Source organism: Triticum aestivum, chromosome 3D (assembly GCF_018294505.1).
Source record: "Triticum aestivum cultivar Chinese Spring chromosome 3D, IWGSC CS RefSeq v2.1, whole genome shotgun sequence".
NCBI classification, from domain to species: Eukaryota; Viridiplantae; Streptophyta; class Magnoliopsida; order Poales; family Poaceae; genus Triticum; species Triticum aestivum.
In genome coordinates, this window is record NC_057802.1 from 276089758 (window position 1) to 276111270 (window position 21513).

General features: G+C 44.2%; 1 protein-coding gene across 2 annotated transcripts; it reads right to left on the reverse strand.

The window, feature by feature from the left end:
• Positions 1–19221: 19221 nt before the first annotated feature.
• LOC123078395 (protein transport protein Sec61 subunit beta) lies at positions 19222–21262 on the reverse strand. Of its 2 annotated transcripts, none has more exons than XR_006437408.1 (2): positions 21003–21262; positions 19222–19606 (listed from the first exon to the last, which is right to left on the reverse strand). XR_006437408.1 is itself a non-coding variant. In XM_044500893.1 (2 exons), exon 2 carries the CDS (start codon positions 19594–19596, stop codon positions 19345–19347), a length of 252 nt encoding a protein of 83 aa, XP_044356828.1. In that variant the 5' UTR covers positions 19597–19610; positions 21003–21067; the 3' UTR covers positions 19222–19344. The 2 variants fall into 2 exon arrangements, 1 of the variants encoding a protein (XP_044356828.1); XM_044500893.1 differs by having other exon boundaries at positions 19222–19610; positions 21003–21067.
• Between the last annotated feature and the right edge of the window lie 251 nt (positions 21263–21513).

A 21513-nucleotide genomic window follows, 5' to 3' on the forward strand; every position in this document is an offset into this window, starting at 1 on the left:
CAATTGAGGTGTTCTTTTGGATTTAGTTCACTATTTTGACCCGGTGAATGAGCTATTTCATTGAATCGAGATATTTCATTTTGGATTTGATTCCTGTTTTTGAGTGGGTCAACTATTTTTCATATAGTAAATCGTTAGCAACGAGCATGTAAAAACACATTAGTCCCGAGCATCATCTCACCATCTAAAAAAGAAGTGGCGAGCTAATATTTCGAATTTGATTCAAATCGACTTGGTAAGGTAGACGTGGATGCTCGTTCTCGCAAAATTTGAATGAACCGCTAAACACCCTCTACTCGGTGGAATTCGCCCGAGCAAATAAATGGGAGACGCGAAATTACCGGCCTATGTGGGACACGCATCAATTGGCCAGTTGTACATCGAGGGTAGGTTTGTAACTTCATCCAAGCGCGCCTTCTCCTCGACTGAAATGACATGTGCAACCATGGGCGGCAAAACACCCTCTCCTCGACCGAAATCACTCACGCCGACTATTTCAAAACACGCCCTCCTCACCCGAAATTGCTCGCGCCGACTAGTTCAAAACATTCCCTCCTCGCCCGAAATCGCTCGGGCCCACTATTTCAAAACACGCCCTCCTTGCCCGAAATCGCTCGTGCCCACTATTTCAAAACACACCCTCCTCGCCTGAAATCGCTCGCGCCCACTATTTGGGAGAAGCAAAGTTACTCTACTATCCCCGACCCTCAGTACACAGACCCAAGCCCAGAAGCCTAAAGGCAGGGGTAGAACTGTAACCCCCCCCCCCCCACACACACACCCACACAGACACATTTCAGAAAAATGCGTCCGTAAGACATGGTTCCCCTCCCAATTCCCCATTCATACATCATGGGCGCCAAATCACCTTCTCCCCGGAAGCTCCCTTCTCCCTAGCCGCGAAACCTCAACCCCTCCTCAATGGCGCCCCCACCACACCAAATTCACTGCCGCCCTCCTCCCAATGCCGGAGACGCTGTCCGTTTGCCATCGTGCACTGGGCCGTGTGCCTCTTACTTCGTGCTGTCGGAGCTGCCTCGACGATGACCGCGTGAACTGTAGCAGAGCCAATTCACCCGCGCCGTTGTGCACGGCGCCGGAGCGGCACCAACTTCGGATGCGCCCAGGGCCCCGGCCCTGCTTCCCCGTAGCCGTCGACCGTCGCGACACCTCTGCTTTCCTGCCGCCGGTAGCCACCGCGATCGCGCCGGCCTCACCGACTCGGCAGCTAGAGCTGCCTACTTCACCGGGCCATAAGATAGGTCGTACACTCATCTTAAATCACTTTATTTAGGCATCAGTTGTCTGAATTTTTATTCTGGGCCAATCGATTCCCAATGGGAAGCAGCACCCCTCGAGGCGGCGGAGCTCCTAGGCTGCCGGTTGGCTGGTGTCTAACGTAAGGGTGCAGGGGCGCAAGTTCGCCACGGAAGCAGCGCTTAGGTGGCTATCTTAGAGTTGTGTGGGTTGAAGGTATTGCCACTGCCGGATCTGGATGACAGCGAGTCTTTGTGGATTAGCCGGGGGCGGTGCAACCATGGCAATGCGGTGGGGCAGGGAGCGGGGTTTTGGTCGGAGCTCTCGCGGCCAGGGACGGCGGAGGCAGGCTACTCTGCCGGTGGTCGCTGGCTCTTCTGGGAAGATTCTGAATAGTGTCAGCCGGGAGGCACAAGACGACCATCAAGCCATCCGGCGTAGATCGGACAGTACCAAAATAAAATAAAATCGTGTGACCCCAATTTAGTTTTCAGTCAACAGACGTATGACCACTCTCGTACCTTACTGTTGATCTCTTAGGGTATTTCTTCATATCAGAGATATGTGTCGTTCTTAACATTTTGCGTTTTCTTCATCTTCAGCCACACCGTCTTCCTTTTCACCGCAGCTACTCTAACAAGGGAAGCATACACCAGAAGAGAGCTATTGTACCCACTCAACAGTTCCTTGCATCGAATGTGCGTGCCCGACATGGACAGCCACAACAACTGCAGGACCATCGACAAGTCAGCACATGATGCTCACTCCTATGGATGGCGGCCAGATAGGTTGTACCCTCATATTACTTGTGTGCAACATTTATGGCTTTGTTATTCATCTAAGCATGGAAAATAGATTATCACATTTCACTATATATTCATGCTGATCTCTTAAGAGTCTTGTTCAGGACTTAACACTATTCCATAGTTCAGATAAGAGACTTGTTATTTAGGTAACGATGTTCCATAGTTATCATCCATCAGCCAATGTTATCCCACAGGCTGGTGATTATACCACTTCTAGTATTGCCTATGTTGTTCTTTAATACTTTTGTGTGCCATCTAGTTAATCTCGAGTAAGATACATATTCTGTAGCTTTCATCTGTGTTCTCCCTTTAGTTTTTGAGACATGTTGCTGCTAGTTAAGCCTAGTCTTACTATTTATGTCGTCTCCTATAGGCACTCATTACATAAATCTAACTACTATTGTCTTCCATGCATGTCAGATATAATTGCACACACTGATATATCCACAAGAACCTCACGGAGCAATGTAACAGTCAAAAAACTTGACGTCAATGATACCCACTATGATGGAACATGTAAAGGCAGTTCTTCAGAAGACTTGCAGAAAGATGTCAAATCCTATTCACCCCACAAGGTCCTTGCTCTAACTTGGCCCGTGATATGGGTACATCATTCATATAATGTCCTGGAGTGCATCTACTCTATTGCAATGCCATGTGCTTAGCCTCCTGATCATGCATGTAAATATGTCATGCCTTCCTGTTTTTCACTACCTATTCCATTCATGATAACATATTTTCAAATTCAAGTAGTGTCATTCTACTCTGTCGCAATTCCATCTGCTTAGTTTGGACATCATGCTTCTTAATATCTTATGCATTGTCATTCATCAGTATGTACTTCATCTGTCTACCATACCATATTTTTTTACATTGAAGTGTTGTTCTAGTGGTCTGTTGCAATGCCATCTTAGTTTCCCAATAAAACACCATATGTTGCCTTAATGTTTTTCTGTATGTGTTCCGCTATCATACAGTTTTACATTCAACTAATGTTTTTTTACTCTCTTGTCCTGTCGTATCCCTAGCTCGTAAATCATACTCCCTCCGTCCGGATTACATGTCACGGAAATGGATAAAAATGGATGTATCTAGAACTGAAATACGTGATAGATGCAAAGGTGTCCCGTCTTTCGATGAGATGGTGGCTATTGTTTTGGAGGAAGTCGACTTTGATGATCCGACTACGAACGTGCGAGGACGTCGCGCCTTAGAATCGCTAAACCAACTCCGAGAGGTTATTAACCACGCCGGAGCACGATCAACCTGACCACAAAGGTCTGTTTCGTGCAGGCAAGTGAAGAACAAGCAAGAAACTAAGATTGCAATCTGGATATTGCGAATATAAGAGGAAAGCTTTATTGATCAAGGTGGGGTTCTGTGACGCCTTTGTCTGGTCGTTGAACACAAATGAAGTACGCGAAGTTGCAGCTATGGCGAACTTTAATCTAAACAAAACCCAAAGTCTAAACGGTGCCCTAAGGGTTGTATATATGGAGGAAGAGGGGGGAATTTCGTGGCCCTTGGGGAAGGGGTCCGAAACCAACCCTATCTCTTGTTTCCCCACACATACAGACTCTAAAAACAGCCTATACTTATGTATTTCGAAATTACATGGGCCTGGCCCAATAATAAGGTGACGCAGCACCTAGAATAGCCTTTGGATGAAATTTATGAAGTGGCATCTTGTATATTTCGTCCAAGGCTTCATGCACTCATTATGGTGGCTTCAAAGTCCTGAAATCATCACTTGTAACTCCGTTCTTGTTCCCCTTACGCATGCCATCATCTCCATGATTGGTCTTGCTCCAGTGTTCATCCCTCTTATCCATGCCAGGCCCTTCATTTGTAAGCAAAACAAATGTATCCAATTTAGGCAGCATCAAATTCTCATGAACATTAGAATCATTACCAAGAAACGGAAGTACCTGATAATTTAATTGGCGTGCGCGAGCTCTAGTAATTGATCCAGTATATGTAGCGGTAGGGGCTGTGGGTGTAACAATGGTATTGATGTCCTCATCAATACGCCTGGACACACCCATTTCTTTCCGGATGGAGGGAATACATGTCAATATGTCATGCCTTTCTATTCTTCAGTACCCATTCCATCTCTTTGTCGTAGCTTGTTTTATAACTGAAGCACCATTCTTCTATATAAGGCATGCAAGGGGAAGACGGCTATGTTAGAATCTGAAGGGTTACAAACAAGGTCTTTGCAAAAGATTGAAACGCCAGGAGATACTAAACCTACTCCAGTGTTCATAGATACTTCTCCAGCACAGAGAAACCCAACTCCTACTGATAATAAGCAGATTCAAGTGGCCAAAGAACTAGTCCGCTCTAGTCCAGCAAATCAACTCCATTCTAAAAAGCGTGTGCGTATTCTCACATCATGAAATTTTATAGCATTCAGATCATATTTTCTACACGTTTCTTACCCATCACTCTTTTAGAAAATAAGCTTAAAGGATAGAAGACTTTCTAAACTGGGATCGTGTTCGAGGAAATTGTTGGGGAGCGTAGTAATAATTCAAAATTTTCCTACGTGTCACCAAGATCAATCTAGGAGATGCTAACAACGAGAGAGAGAGAGAGAGAGAGAGAGAGAGAGAGTGCTTCTTCATACCCTTGAAGATCGCTAAGCGGAAGCGTTACAAGAACGCGGTTGACGGAGTCGTACTCGCGGCGATTCAAATCGCGGAAGATCCGATCTAGCGCCGAACGGACGGCGCCTCCGTGTTCAACACACGTACAGCCCGGGGACGCCTCCTCCTTCTTGATCCAGCAAGGGGAGAGGAGAAGTTGAGGGAAAGCTCCGGCAGCACGACGGCGTGGTGGTGGTGGAGCTCGTGGTTCTCCGGCAGGGCTTCGCCAAGAACTATGGAGGAGGAGGAGATGTTGGAGGAGGAGAGGGCTGCGCTAGGGAAGGGGTGCGGCTGCCCTCTATCTCCCTCACTATATATAGGGGGGAGGGGTGGAGGAGGCGCCCTAGGGTTCCCTAGGGGAGGGGCGGCGGCCACAGGGGAAACCCTAGATGGGTTTGGGCGTCCCCACCCCTAGGAAACTTGCCCCCCAAGCCGGGAGGGGTGGCTGCCCTAGGGGAGGCGCCCCCACCTCTCCAGGTTACGTGAGAGGGGTTGGGAGGGGTGCACAGCCCCTTAGTGGGCTGGTGTTCCCCCTCCCCTTGGCCCATAAGGCCCCCAACGCTTGTCGGGGCCTCCGAAACACCTTTCGCTCACGCTGGTCGTCACCCGGTACTCCCAGAACAATTCCAGACTCCAATACCCTTCGTCCAATATATCGATCTTAACCTACGGACCATTCCGGAGTTCCTCGTCACGTCCAGGATCTCATCCGGGACTCCGAACAACCTTCGGTAACCACATACTATTTCCCATAACAACTCTAGCGTCACTGAACCTTAAGTGTGTAGACCCTACGGGTTCGGGAACCATGCAGACATGACCGAGACACCTCTCCGGCCAATAACCAATAGCCGGATCGGGATACCCATATTGGCTCCCACATGTTCCACGATGATCTCATCGGATGAACCACAATGTCGGGGATTCAGTCAATCCCGTATACAATTCCCTTTGTCTATCGGTATGTTACTTGCCCGAGATTCGATCGTCGGTATCCCAATACCTCGTTCAATCTCGTTACCGGCAAGTCTCTTTACTCATTCCATAATGCATGATCCCGTGGCTAACTCATTAGTCACATTGAGCTCATTATGATGATGCATTACCGATTGGGCCCAGAGATACCTCTCCGTCATACGGAGTGACAAATCCCAGTCTCCATTCGTGCCAACCCAACAGACACTTTCGGAGATACCTGTAGTGCACCTTTATAGCCACCCAGTTACATTGTGGCGTTTCGTACACCAAAAGCATTCCTACGGTATCCGGGAGTTGCACAATCTCATGGTCTAAGGAAATGATACTTGACATTAGAAAAGCTCTTAGCAAACGAACTACACGATCTAGTGCTATGCTTAGGATTGGGTCTTGTCCATCACATCATTGTCCTAATGATGTGATCCCGTTATCAATGATATCCAATGTCCATGGTCAGGAAACCATAACCATCTATTGATCAACGAGCTAGTCAACTAGAGGCTCACTAGGGACATGTTGTGGTCTATATATTCACACATGTATTACGGTTTCTAGTTAATACAATTATAGCATGAACAATAGACAATTATCATGAACAAGGAAATACAATAATAACCATTTTATTATTGCCTCTAGGGCTTATTTCCAACATAAATTATCTTGCGGGAATTCTCTGTGCTCCAATGCTGATGTAAGTACCTGTTGTATATCACTAAATTTTTACATCAGCATGTATTTTGTTAATCGGCGTGAATCCAACCTTTATCTGATCTAAATTTACTTGTAGCAAAATGTATAATTAAAGGCGACAATGTTGAATTTTGTAAGGAAAACTGCCTTGTAGTTTTGCATATTGAGTTGCATGAGTGTACTATCTCATATCATGCACATTACTAAATTGTGTGCTATTCTGGTTGCCCAATCATTCATTGTGTCAATGTTGCTTTCCTATTACCTTACCTGGCTGATGATAGCTTGCCATATTATGTTAATTTGGTGTAGGCTGGTGTGATCTGGTTTTTTAAATGTTCGTTGTGTCAATGTTGCTTTCCTATTTTCTGACCTGGCCAATGATAGCAATGCTAGTGTGTTAATTTCGTGCAGGCTACTGAAGATAAGAAGACAAACTATGAAAACAGCAAGGCAACCCCATTTTTTATTTTCAATAAATCTAGTCCAGGTAATATGTGATGAGGACATCAATACCATTGTTACACCCACAGCCCCTGCTGCTATACATACTGGACCAATTACTAGAGCTCGCGCACGCCAATTAAATTACCAGGTACTTTCGTTTCTTGGTAATGATTCTAATGTTCATGAGAATATGATGCTGCCTAAATTGGATACATTTGTTTTGCTTACAAATGAAGGGCCTAGCTTTGAGAAGGATGAACATTGGAGCAAGAACAAGCATGGAGATGATGGCATGCGCATGGGGAACAAGAACGGAGTTACAAGTGATGATTTCAGGACGTTGAAGCCACCATAATGCGTGCATGAAGCCTTGGACGAAATATACAAGATGCTACTTCATAACTTTCGTCCAGAGGCTATTCTAGGTGCTGCGTCACCTTATTATTGGGCCAGGCCCATGTAATTTCGAAATACTTGAGTGTAGGTTGTTTTTAGAGTCTGTGTGTGTGGGGAAACAAGAGATAGGGTTGGTTTCAGACCCCTTCCCCAAGGGCCACGAAATTCCCCCCCTCTTCCTCCATATATACAGCCCTTAGGGCGTCGTTTAGACTTTGGGGTTTTGTTTAGATTAAAAGTTCGCCATAGCTGCAACTTCGCGTACTTCGTTTGTGTTCAACGACCAGACATAGGCGTCACAGAACCCCACCTTGATCAATAAAGCTTTCATCTTATATTCGCAATATCCAGATTGCAATCTCAGTTTCTTGCTTGTTCTTCGTTTGCTCGCAGGAAACAGACCCTCGTGGTCAGGTTGATCGTGCTCCGGCGTGGTCAATAACCCCTCGGAGTTGGTTTAGCGATTGCTAAGGCCCGACGTCATCGCACGTTCGTAGTCGGATCGTCAAAGTCGACTTCCACCAAAGCGATATCCATTATCTCATCGAAAGACGGGACACCTTTGCCTCTATCAAGTGGTATCAGATTTCCAGGTTGCTCGGTGAGATTTTACAGTTTTTCGTAGTTTAGATCGAGTCTGTTCTTCATACCTATAGTCCACGAAAAAGCCAAAAAAATTTAGGGTTAGTTCATCCTACCCGAACCAATCTGAGCCTTTGCATAATATTTTTTGTGTTTGCTTTGTTGAATTTGCGGTTGCATCGTCGTGTCAAGTTGCTGGTCTTAGTGTCTAGTCCTTTAGAGTTTCGAGTTCTGTTCACAGGTTGTCACGTCGCCGCTGCCATATATCACCACCGCATCATCATCATCGCTGCTGCCATATACCACCACCGCACCAACTTCATCGCCGCTGCCATATACCACCACCACATATTCACCGCCAATCCGAGTCCATATACACCACCACATATCCGCCGCCATCACGCCAATCCGAGTACACCTGCAACATATATCAGCCACCAGTCCGAGTTCCACCGGATTCATCTCCACCACCAGTTCGAGTTCCACCAGATTCATCTCCGCCACCAGTCCTAGTCCAAGTCCAGTATTTTGTTACTCTGTTTTGGATTTTCAGATCACGCCATACTCCGAGTCGTGAAAGAGAAGGACTCCCAAACTTTTGTGTTACCCGCAGTAGAAAAATAGTTCCAGTTTAAAAAAAAACTAAGTCTGGAAAATTCTGGCTAGGCAGTTTTTAGACCATTTGTAGACTTTTTCGAAAAAAAATTGTTGCGGAGCAAAAAAAAAGAGGAAAAAAGTGCAAAAAAAAGTGAATTTTTTTTCAGAGTGTGCTCCTCCCTTGTTTACGTGCAGCGCCGTGATTTTGTTAGTGTTCTAGGCTCGCGTCTCTAGCACGGTCTAGCCTAGGACCAGCACAGTACCGTCGTTGAGCGTTTATTCAACTTTGCATATCTTAATTGATTATTGCTGACCCTTTTTGCTACCATATTATAAGCCTTCCCAGCTCCACATACATCTACGTCGTGCGTTTGACTCTCCCTGGTAATCGCTCTATCCAAGCTTTGAGAGTTTTGACTACAACGGTTGCCGATCACCACCTGCTGCTGGGTAAGAACTGGTAAGAATTTGAGATTCGCTTGAAGGGTTTGTGACACACCACCATCACCACCACTTCCTAGTAGTCTGTAGGATCATATTCTTTTGTGTTTCTATTGCTGCTAACCATGGCAGGATCACAAGCCGGTGAGACTGATTGGGAGAACATGACGAACAAGGGGTTGCATGATAAATTTCAGCAAACGATGAGTGGCCAGGTGGGAGATGTGCTAAACAGATTTGAAGAGGCTATGGAGAAGATAGATGTCGTGGAGAAGTCGTTTGAGACAAAGCTGGATAACAGGTTTAATGAATTGCTCAAGCATCTTCCCCAACCACCACCGGCTGCAACAACAACAACCACATCTCCAATGCCGCCTTCCAAATCAAGTGGGACGAGCACAGCGCGTTCCAATTGAGACTGGTCAAAATTCAGGTGCCGCTGCACCTACTGTTGATGCTTCTTTGGCTCCTGCTACTGCGGCGGCTGAGGAGGATGATGATTATGCGGGTGATTATGAGGATGAGGTTGATCAAAATCAGAACTACGTGCAGCCACCAGCACCACCTCCAGCAGGTCGACCTCAGGTATATATTCGCAACGGTAGGCCTCCACCACCACCTCAGGTACGAGATCATGACCATGTTCCTAAACTGAAATTGAATATTCCACTGTTTGAGGGTAGATACATTCCTGATGTATATCTTACTTGGGAGTTAGAAACTGAACAACGTTTTACATGTTTACAATATCCCGAGGAGCGACGGGTTGCTGCTACTGTTTGTGCTTTCACTAGTTTTGCATGTGCATGGTGGTCTGAACATTGTAGATTATATCCTATTCTAGCTACTTGGGCTGCTTTGAAAACTGCTATGCGTACTCGTTGGGTTCCACCATATTATTAACGTGAATTGCTTCAAAAACTGCAGCGTTTACGACAAGGGAAAAATTCTGTAGAAGAATATTATCAGGAATTACAAACTGGCATGATTAGATGTGGTATTGTTGAGGAGAATGAAGCTATGCTTGCATGTTTTATGGGTGGTTTAAATAGAGAGATTCAGACCATTCTAGAGTATAAGGAGTATACTAATATCACTCGTTTATTCCATCTTGCTTGTAAAGCTGAACGTGAAGTGCAGGATCGACAAGCATTGGCGCGAACTAACTTTTCTGCAGGTCGACCTTCATCATGGACACCGCGTGCATCTTCTACTTCCACTGCACCAGCACCTCCATCAGGTTCCACCTCCAGCCGTGATACAAGAAAGCAGGCACAACCACCACTATCTGCCAAGAGCGCACCTGCCGGGCCTGCACAGAGCTCTTCTTCTTCCATGGCATCAACGGGGCACACAAGTGATATTATTTGTCGTCGTTGTAAGGGAAGAGGACATTATGCGCGAGAATGCAAATCTCAGTGTGTAATGATTGCTACTGAGGATGGTGGGTATGAGTCCGCTAGTGACTATGATGAGGAGACTTTGGCTCTTATTACACGTGAAGAACATGGTGGAGATGATTTTGAAAATGAGACGCAATACATGGCTCCTGAAGACGCTGACATGTATGAATGTTTAGTTGCTCAACGTGTTTTGAGTGTGCAGGTCACACAAGCAGAGCAAAATCAGAGGCATAATTTGTTCCATACAAAGGGAGTTGTGAAGGAACGTTCTGTTCGCATCATCATAGATGGAGGGAGCTGTAACAACTTGGCTAGCATGGAGATGGTGGAGAAACTATCTCTCACCACAAGACCACATCCACATCCTTACTACATCCAATGGTTCAACAACAGCGGCAAGGTTAAGGTAACACGTACTGTTCGTGTGCATTTTAGTATCTCTACATATGCTAATTATGTTGATTGTGATGTGGTACCCATGCAAGCATGTTCCTTATTACTTGGTAGACCATGGCAATTTGATAAAAATTATGTACACCATGGTAGAAACAATCAGTATACTCTTGTTCATAAGGATAAAAATATTACTTTGCTTCCTATGACTCCTGATTCCATTTTGAAAGATGACATTAATAGAGCTAATAAAGCAAAACAGGAGAAAAATAAGAGTGAAAATCAGATTGTGGCAAAAGAATTTGAGCAACAAATGAGACCTAATAATAAACCGTCTAGTGTTGTTTCTGAAATTAAATTGAAAAGTGCATGTTTACTTGCCACAAAATCTGATATTGATGAGCTAGATTTCCAAAAATCTGTTTGCTATGCTTTTGTGTGCAAAGAGGCATTATTTTCATTCGAGGACGTGCCTTCCTTTTTGCCCCCTGCTGTCACTAACATTTTGCAGGAGTTCGCTGACGTCTTTCCACAAGACGTGCCACCGGGATTACCACCTATTCGAGGGATTGAGCATCAAATTGACTTAATTCCCGGTGCATCGCTACCCAACCGTGCACCATACCATACCAATCCAGAGGAGACGAAGGAGATTATGCGTCAAGTACAGGAGCTACTCGACAATGGTTATATACGCGAATCTCTTAGTCCTTGTGTTGTTCCTATTATACTTGTGCCTAAAAAGGATGGTACATCGCGTATGTGTGTTGATTGTAGAGGCATTAATAACATTACTATTCGTTATCGTCATCCTATTCCTAGGCTAGATGATATGCTTGATGAATTGAGTGGCTCTACAATATTTTCCAAAGTTGATTTGCGTAGTGGATACCATCAAATTCGTATGAAACTGGGAGATGAATGGAAAACAGCATTTAAAACTAAGTTTGGTTTATACGAGTGGTTAGTCATGCCTTTTGGGTTAACTAATGCACCTAGTACTTTCATGAGACTAATGAACGAAGTTTTACGTGCTTTTATTGGACGATTTGTGGTAGTCTATTTTGATGATATACTGATTTATAGCAAATCTTTGGAGGAACATTTGGAACATTTACGTGCTGTTTTTATTGCTCTACGTGATGCACGTTTGTTTGGTAAACTTGGGAAGTGCACCTTTTGCACCGACCGAGTATCTTTTCTTGGCTATGTTGTTACTCCACAGGGAATTGAAGTTGATAAAGCCAAGATTGAAGCTATTGAGAGTTGGCCGCAGCCCAAAACGGTCACACAAGTGAGGAGTTTCCTTGGCCTCACTGGTTTCTATAGGCGTTTTGTGAGAGATTTCAGCACCATTGCTACACCTCTCAACGAGCTTACAAAGAAGGATGTGCCTTTTGTTTGGGGTACCGCACAGGAAGAAGCCTTCACGGTATTGAAAGATAAGTTGACACATGCTCCTTTACTCCAACTTCCTGATTTTAATAAGACTTTTGAGCTCGAATGTGATGCTAGTGGAATTGGATTAGGAGGTGTGTTATTACAAGATGGTAAACCTGTTGCATACTTTTCTGAAAAATTGAGTGGGCCTAGTCTGAATTATTCTACTTATGATAAAGAACTATATGCTCTTCTTCGGACTTTAGAAACATGGCAACATTATTTATGGCCCAAAGAATTTGTTATACATTATGATCATGAATCTTTGAAACATATTAAAAGTCAAGCTAAAGTGAATCGTAGACATGCTAAATGGGTTGAATTCATTGAAACTTTCCCTTATGTCATTAAACACAAGAAGGGTAAAGAAAATGTTATTGCTGATGCATTGTCTCGTCGCTATACTATGCTGTCACAACTTGACTTCAAAATATTTGGTTTGGAGACCATCAAAGATCAATATGTGCATGATGCTGATTTTCAAGATGTTTTGCAGAATTGTAAAGAAGGAAGAACCTGAAACAAGTTTGTCGTTAATGATGGATTTGTGTTCCGTGCTAACAAGCTATGCATTCCAGCTAGCTCTCTTCGTCTTTTGTTGTTGCAGGAGGCGCATGGAGGAGGATTAATGGGACACTTTGGCGTGAAGAAGACGGAGGACGTACTTGCTACACATTTCTTTTGGCCAAAGATGAGACGGGATGTTGAGCGTTTTGTTGCTCGCTGCACTACATGTCAAAAAGCTAAGTCACGACTCAATCCTCATGGTTTATATATGCCTTTGCCTGTACCTAGTGTTCCTTGGGAGGATATATCTATGGACTTTGTTTTAGGTTTACCTCGAACAAAGAAGGGGAGGGATATCATATTTGTTGTCGTGGATAGATTCTCAAAAATGGCACACTTTATACCATGTCATAAAAGCGATGATGCTGTTAATGTTGCTGATTTGTTCTTCCGTGAAATTATTCGTTTGCATGGTGTGCCAAATACTATTGTTTCAGATCGTGATACTAAATTTCTTAGCCACTTTTGGATATGTTTATGGGCTAAGTTGGGGACTAAACTGCTTTTTAGTACTACTTGTCACCCCCAAACTGATGGACAAACTGAAGTAGTCAATAGAACATTGTCTACTATGCTTAGGGCTGTTTTGAAGAATAATAAGAAAATGTGGGAAGAATGCTTGCCTCATATTGAGTTTGCTTATAATCGTTCATTGCATTCTACTACTAAGATGTGCCCTTTTGAAATTGTGTATGGTTTCCTACCTCGTGCACCTATTGATTTGTTGCCTCTTCCATCTTCGAAGAAGGTTAATTTTGATGCTAAACAACGTGCTGAATTGATCTTAAAAATGCATGAGTTAACTAAGGAAAACATTGAGCGTATGAATGCTAAATATAAACTTGCTGGAGATAAGGGTAGAAAACATGTTGTGTTTGCACCTGGAGATCTTGTTTGGTTACATTTGCGTAAGGATAGATTTCCTGATTTGCGCAAATCAAAGCTAATGCCACGTGCTGATGGTCCTTTTAAGGTGTTAGAGAAAATAAATGATAATGCATATAAACTTGAGCTGCCTGCAGATTTTGGGGTTAGTCCCACTTTTAACATTGCAGATTTGAAGCCTTATTTGGGTGACGGAGATGAGCTTCCGTCGAGGACGACTTCATTTCAAGAAGGGGAGGATGATGAGGACATCAATACCATTGTTACACCCACAGCCCCTGCTGCTATACATACTGGACCAATTACTAGAGCTCGCGCACGCCAATTAAATTACCAGGTACTTTCGTTTCTTGGTAATGATTCTAATGTTCATGAGAATATGATGCTGCCTAAATTGGATACATTTGTTTTGCTTACAAATGAAGGGCCTAGCTTTGAGAAGGATGAACATTGGAGCAAGAACAAGCATGGAGATGATGGCATGCGCATGGGGAACAAGAACGGAGTTACAAGTGATGATTTCAGGACGTTGAAGCCACCATAATGTGTGCATGAAGCCTTGGAAAAAATATACAAGATGCTACTTCATAACTTTCGTCCAGAGGCTATTCTAGGTGCCGCGTCACCTTATTATTGGGCCAGGCCCATGTAATTTCGAAATACTTGAGTATAGGCTGTTTTTAGAGTCCGTATGTGTGGGGAAACAAGAGATAGGTTTGGTTTCGGACCCCTTCCCCAAGGGCCACGAAATCCCCCCCCCCCTCTTCCTCCATATATACAGCCCTTAGGGCGTCGTTTAGACTTTGGGGTTTTGTTTAGATTAAAAGTTCGCCATAGCTGCAACTTCGCGTACTTCGTTTGTGTTCAACGACCAGACAAAGGCGTCACAGAACCCCACCTTGATCAATAAAGCTTTCATCTTATATTCGCAATATCCAGGTTGCAATCTCAGTTTCTTGCTTGTTCTTCATTTGCTCGCAGGAAACAGACCCTCGTGGTCAGGTTGATCGTGCTCCGGCGTGGTTAATAACCTCTCGGAGTTGGTTTAGCGATTGCTAAGGTGCGACGTCATCGCACGTTCGTAGTCGGATCATCAAAGTCGACTTCCACCAAAGCGATATCCATTATCTCATCGAAAGACGGGACACCTTTGCCTCTATCAATATGGCAATAAATCTTGAATAATCTATTCGATTCCCCTCCTAATTTATGTTATGATGAAGTTGTCGAGACACTCTCCACTATCAATAATACAAGTCTGCCAAAATCGCCATCTGAATCTGTTGAATTTCCTCTGTCTCGAATCCAACGGAAAAAATGTATGTTTGTGAACGAATTACTGGCTGAAGAAATCATGGAAATCGTGGAGGAATCAGAGGTGCACATTCTTGCGCAACAACAACTGATCAATGTTTTCAGAGACAGTGTAGCAAAGAAGGAAGAACTTTCTCACATGCTTATGGGCGTCATCCGCGCTAAGGTTGCAGATTGTGAGGTTGTAGATCGTTAAGTTCTGCTCATTTATTTGCACTGGCATCAATCTTTGATTGCCTAGTGGATGTAATTTCTTGTAATATATGCTGGATGTGCAACGTTTTTCCTTGTATGTCGTACGTTTTCTTAGCGCGCATCGCATTCCGGCTAACTGGTCGCTAGGAAGGCAAAAAAAGCAGTGAAATTATTAGTTAGCACGAACAGTCGTGGACCCTATATGAAGGAAGCGGCCCACTACCCTTAATGGGCTTCCCTAATGGGCTCGCATGGGCCAAAATTCTCATATGCCTTTGATTGACCGGTTTGTGTCCTATCCATAATTGCTCGTCATAATGGGCTCAAATTACAGCTGGGCCGGAATCGACCTGATCTAATTGGGCCTACTGACATGTTCGAACTTTAGCGGGCCCATTAAGTTAATGGGTCGTAACTAGGCCGAAAGCACTATTGGGCCGCTATAATTGAAATGAGCCAACAGTTAATGCTCGGACCTGTTACCTCCCGGGTCGTTAACAGGCCGACATCGAAGCGGGCAAGTAGTGGGCCCATTCGACTTCACGGGCCGCTAACAGGCCGATACTAAGGTCAGGCTATATATGGCCCAACTGTATGTTGGGCCTTTAGCAGGCCGAAAGAAAAAGCGGGCTCGTACTGGACCATGAAGAGCATGGACCGCTAAGACGCCGAAAGTCAGGTCAGACTTTATATGGCCCAACTGTGTTGTGGGCCTTTAGCAGGCCAAAAGAGAAACCGAGCTGGTATTGGTCATGAAGATCATGGGCCATTAAGAGGCCAAAACTCAGGTCCGACTGCAAATGGACCAACTCATTTATGGGCCATTAACGGGCTGAAAGACACACCGGGCTGAAAATTGGCCCAACACTTAAATGGGTCGCTAAAAGGCCGAAAGACGTACATCCTGAAAATTGGCCCATCCCTTGAATGGGCCGTTAACAGGCTGAAACCACATGGGGCCGATATTGAGCCCAAATATATAGCGGGCTGTTAATGGGCTCGAACTGACGCTGGGCTGCAATGGTGTCAAATAGTTAATGGGTCGTTGACGGGCTGAATTGGCACATCTTGTATGGGTCGTGGGCTTAAATGGACCAGACACAAGTAGGCCCTATATGGGTTGGCCTGCTAATTTTGACTGGGCCGGCCTCTTTCACCTAAATGGGCCACTGTTGGGCCTTGCCACGTGCCAACGTATCATAGGCGCCTCCCGTACAATGAGTGGATGACATCTGTCCCAACGCTGAGTCGACACGTGGATCCTCCGGCGAATGAGAATTTTACACGTGGAAAATCCCCATTGGTCGGGGCTGTTAACGGGTTATCGGATCCAAACCGGAACCCGATAGCTTAATGGCGATCCGTTACGATGGATGCCACGTGTCGGTTACCCTTAACGAAAACACTTCCATGACGCGCCATTTATCGTCATGGAAGTGGACACTTTCGTGATGATAATTTTGGTTGTCATGGAACACTTCTACGACAGCACAGATATGACTATCTTGATTCTTTCATAAAATCGTCATGGATGTACATGCATGACAGAAAACGTGATCTACTGTGACAAACACGTATCATCACAGAGTGGTTTTTTTGTAGTGTTAGTCCAAGAAAATCATATAAATTATTGTCAAAAGTATGTGGAAGTAGTAAAATATTGGCATGAAACAATCAAAAATTATAGATACGACGAAGACGTACCATCGTCGCAATCATTCTCGTCTCGGCGATGAATTCCGGCCGGCCAAAACCCTAGAGTGATGTAGCCACACCAGAGCCGCCCATCGGCTCTGATCTGACTATCACGTTCTATCTAGAACAAATCGGTATGTTTCATTCCTGGCCATCTATAGTCACTTGATCCAACGACCCATATTGAGGCCTTATCTGAAACATTCTCTGAATTAAATTAAATATCTGTTAAATAGGCAGTTTTGCATAAAGCCCCTAAACCCTAGAACCATCATAAATTTTTACCTATAAATCCAAGTGAGGTGATTCTTTTTTGCAGATTGACCCTCATGGCATGCTCTAGCGAAAAATACCAATTATTTTCACTTTTGCACTATTCAAATTTGATTCTTTAAACATTGTGTATGAACCTTTGTAAGGGGCTAAAATGCAAACCATAACTCCAACCGGAGTTGATCTTTTTACAAATTGATCCTTTGGGTGTAAAGTTTTTTTTCTCTAGAATGCACACGAATGTGTGTATCACATATTGATAGGAGAAAGGGTGAGGAACCCACCACCATAGCGTTACATTACACGTGGTTTACATGAATGGTACGCAAGACCACCGAGTACGTAAATCACTACATGGATTGCTCGCCATTGGCCCAGTTATATATAGCTGCAAAGAAGAAGGTAAGATCCCCTTTAAACATGCCCGCGGAGCTCCAACTTCTCGCTTCTTGGGCTATGTTGTTTATTGCCTGTTGAACCGCCAGTGATGCCCCTGCGGAAACGACTACATTGCGATGTTTCCATAACTCCCGTAGGGCTAGCATGACGACCGTCCTTACATCGCGCAAAGAGCAATTATTCGAGGATCGCGAGCTACACCACTCCACCGGACTATCATCACGTCAGAATTGTATTGCGAATACACAATTGATAAGAAGATGATTGATCGTTTCTTGGTGCTGGCTGCACATAGGGCATGATGCCTGGTGGGGAGAGGCCTCTCGGCACAAGACAATCCGATGTTCAACGGCTATTTTTCAGCGCGAGCCACGCAAAGAAACGACATTGCTGGGGCGCCTTTTGCTTCCACACATAATCAGCATAAGTGGCCACCTCCCTCCCCCCAAACTTTGAATCATATGTGAAGGAGACTAAGAAGTTTCCTTTTGGTTCCGGGCCCAGCGAATGGTGTCTGGTGTTTCATTCCTTAGTTGAAAGCCCGTGATTATCGTCAAAGCCTAGGTAGTCTTCGATATTGGGCAAGTCTATGTTTGCTCCAATGTTTGTTTCCCAAGCATTCTCTGGCCGCGTGTTTAACCATTATGGATGATCTCACTCGAGGTGACACCCTCTCGTACATACTTGGCGCAAGTTCCTGGATCCTCAAGCCATTGATCCATCTATCTTCCCAAAAGAGGGTGCTCTCCCCATTGCCTACATCCGCTCTGACTGCTGCCTTGTAAATTGCACGGGCCTCATTAGGAACATTTACTGTGAATTCTTTCCATGGCCTCAGTTAAATTTGAACTTGGTTAAACTTTAGTGCCACAACTGAAACTACTGCCATGGCAGCCGTTTTGGCTTAGTTTTCACTGTTACGACAGAGTTTCAGAAGTGCTCCATAGCAAAGCTTTTGAAATGTGAATTGAATTGATCATGACTGTTGATTCAGTAATTCTGTTTCCTTGTGTTCCAAAAAGTTTGCAAGTGACCATTATAATCTTTTTACCCAGGTTTGAACTTTCCTTTATTTGAATTTGAATTTAAACCATATTTGAACCTAGAATCAAACCACAACACCAAATCAAGTGAAGCTTTTTGTAAATTGATTCAAATGATGATCACTACCTAACTAAATCACTTTGGGTTGAAATCCAACCTATCAAGTTTGAATTATTTCAAATTTGAACTCAAACCTAGTTCTAATTATGACTTCCAAAACCTTTTGAATACAAAACATGAATGTTCTTCTACATTGAGTCAAATGTTGAACTGAAATCAGACAAACATTTGAAGTCAAATAAGGTCTTTCAAATTTATGGAGTGTTGAACTCAACGAAGCAATAACTGTTCACAAGTACATATGAAAAACAGAGAGTTGAGGAAGGAGGTAAGGAAAGAGGAGTGTGAGAAAATCAGTTAATCGCATTTTTAGGAAAACAAACTAATAGTCATTTCCCTACAACTACGAAAACCTGGGTTTCCAAGAACTACGTTTTCTTATATAAACGGGTTGGGGGATGGGGTAGATGCTTTGTGATTTGTGAATGTCACGTGTCATCCATCAGGATGGGTCTCACCTGCTAACCCGTGAGACCTGGTCTCATAGAATTCTTCTCCTGGTTGGTCAGAGTAGCCAAACAAAAATTTATTCAATTAGATTGTTTACTAAATTGTACAGATTGCATTTTGTATACTGTACCTATCCAAACAACCCGCAAGGTTAGATTATTAAGTGTAAAGAACAAATGACAAGACAAACACCTTGCAAAAGATTCGACAATATCATCTCAGTATTATAAGGTAAATCTTTTCAGGACCCGACAGTCATTTCCTATGCAAAGTCTACGACTTCGCTATTCATAGACACATAAACTCAGGTTGTATATATGGAACCTAATTAGGGGTGCGGTACAGCTTGCCGAAAACATGGAGTACGGCAACGACGGCAATAAACCCTATGCTCATGATCAGAACAGCATTTGGGGACATCTTGCGCCCAGCAGCCTCATCAGTGTAGAACTGAAGCATTGTACTGGCGCCGCCACCACCTCCAGCAGCGGCAGCACCACTGGTGGTTCTACGTCTGCGCAAGCTTGCAGCTGCAGCTGCACTCCCTCTTGCAGGTGCATCGCCATTAGCCACCATCTTCTTTTATCTACCTACATGGAAGTAGGTAGTTCGATTAGAAGGATTGTAGCACTAGTATCATAACAGACCAAAACATACATGGTGTTCCAAATGATCAAATGGCATGCATCATCAGTAAGTTTGTTGGAGAAGTACAAAGGTATATAGAAAATGAGCAAGCACAGTCATATGCCATCAAATGGTGTCTCGCTACATCTTCTGTTGACTAAGAGACGAATACGGTGTTGACTAAGATAAGGGTAATACAGTGTTGCATCCAAATGCTAAGGTAACCTACAATATGGAACCAAAACGAAAATGTTGATCAGAGCCATACTGAATTTTGTCAAACCCAATAATTTTGTCAGAATAAAATACTGAATTTTATCGACAAATTGTGTGATGTGTTGTCAGAACAAACAACCGAATTTGTTCGACAGTTAACTGACACTTGTTCAGTGTGGGGTGACAAAAAATCCAATTATTAATCAACAATACACCAGGAGAAGTAAACTTTAGTGTCCTGACAGTAAAGGGAAGAACAAATTCGATAAGTACTCCCTCTGTAAATAAATATAAGAGCGTTAAGATCAGTAACGCTCTTATATTTCTTTACAGAGGGAGAACTATATATCTGATCAAACGCTGTACTCTTTTTTCAATCTATAAGTAGGCTGTCTTCCGAGATGCATCTTCGGTAACAACCATATTTTTCTTCCCTGTATAGGATTTTGTTTCAAAACAAAGATGCAGGATAGAACAATGATAATCAGCATATGCGTGAATAAGAGATGTTCAGTCGGTTTAAAATGGATCAATCTAAGGATGCTAGTTTCAGTCACACAAAAGTGTGTTCAGATTCTGTCAATAACTGCAGCCCTTTTTGAGTCTCCTCGTACGATATGATCTTAGAATAAATGATATGAAGGTAAAGAAAGCTGAGCACACACAGGCCTACGAGCCAATTGATCAGGTAAAGGAATAACACAAGCAGTGCAATTTGGATGCTAGCATGGTTCTTCGTATCAGGAATTCAAATATAGAAGGCGAAAATTATCTAACCATATATAAACGGGTCGCAATGATCGTACGCAACATAATAAATCTCCTACGCCCAATCTGAATCTACGAAACAACACTTTAGAATCTGCGGATGAACACACGATCCAACATGGCGTGTCTGAGAAACACCGACGGATCGGCACACATATTCCGACTCCCAACGAACCATCCATCGAACAGATCAAAGGAACCGAAATCGCATCAAGATTCCACCAAATCTGAACTCCCTAGGACGCAAGCCGAGGCGATCTAAACCACAAAGACAACAAGGTAACGCATCTTCTCTGGACACACGACGCGCAGGCGGGGGATCAATCAATCCGGCATGGTGGTGATGAGATAGGAGGATTACGCGCGCGTACCTGATGAACTCGACCTCGCTGATCCTCCTCTCCTCTTGTCCGTCTGGCTACCAAATCCAAAGCTGGTGCGTGAAATTCGAGCGCGGAATGATCTCCCTGATGTGCGTGCCCCTTATATCTATGCACGGGCTAGCCGCTTTCCGGGTCGGGTCGAGCCCAAAGTCCGCTCGCTGTGCGTGACGTGGCCCGCGCGATCTGATTGGACGATGCGCCTCCCCACTCGTCTATCTAGGCCGTTCGTTTGGCTACAGGGTCTGAAGTCTTCCGCTCGCCCACCCGCCCGGCAAAGTTGACCGTAGTTATCTCGTCGAAAGGTCCGGTCTGGCGTCACTTTCTTTTAGATCACCGCCTGGGGGCGGATCCTATTCGCCGTCTAGGTCAGGGAATAGCGAACAAACGCACACCCCATAAGATTGGGCCGGCCCAATTATCAAGGCTTCTCTTTTGGTTTTCTTTTGTTTCTGCGTTTTCCTTTTGGTTTTGTCTTCATTTTCTTTCTTATTTTTGGGAG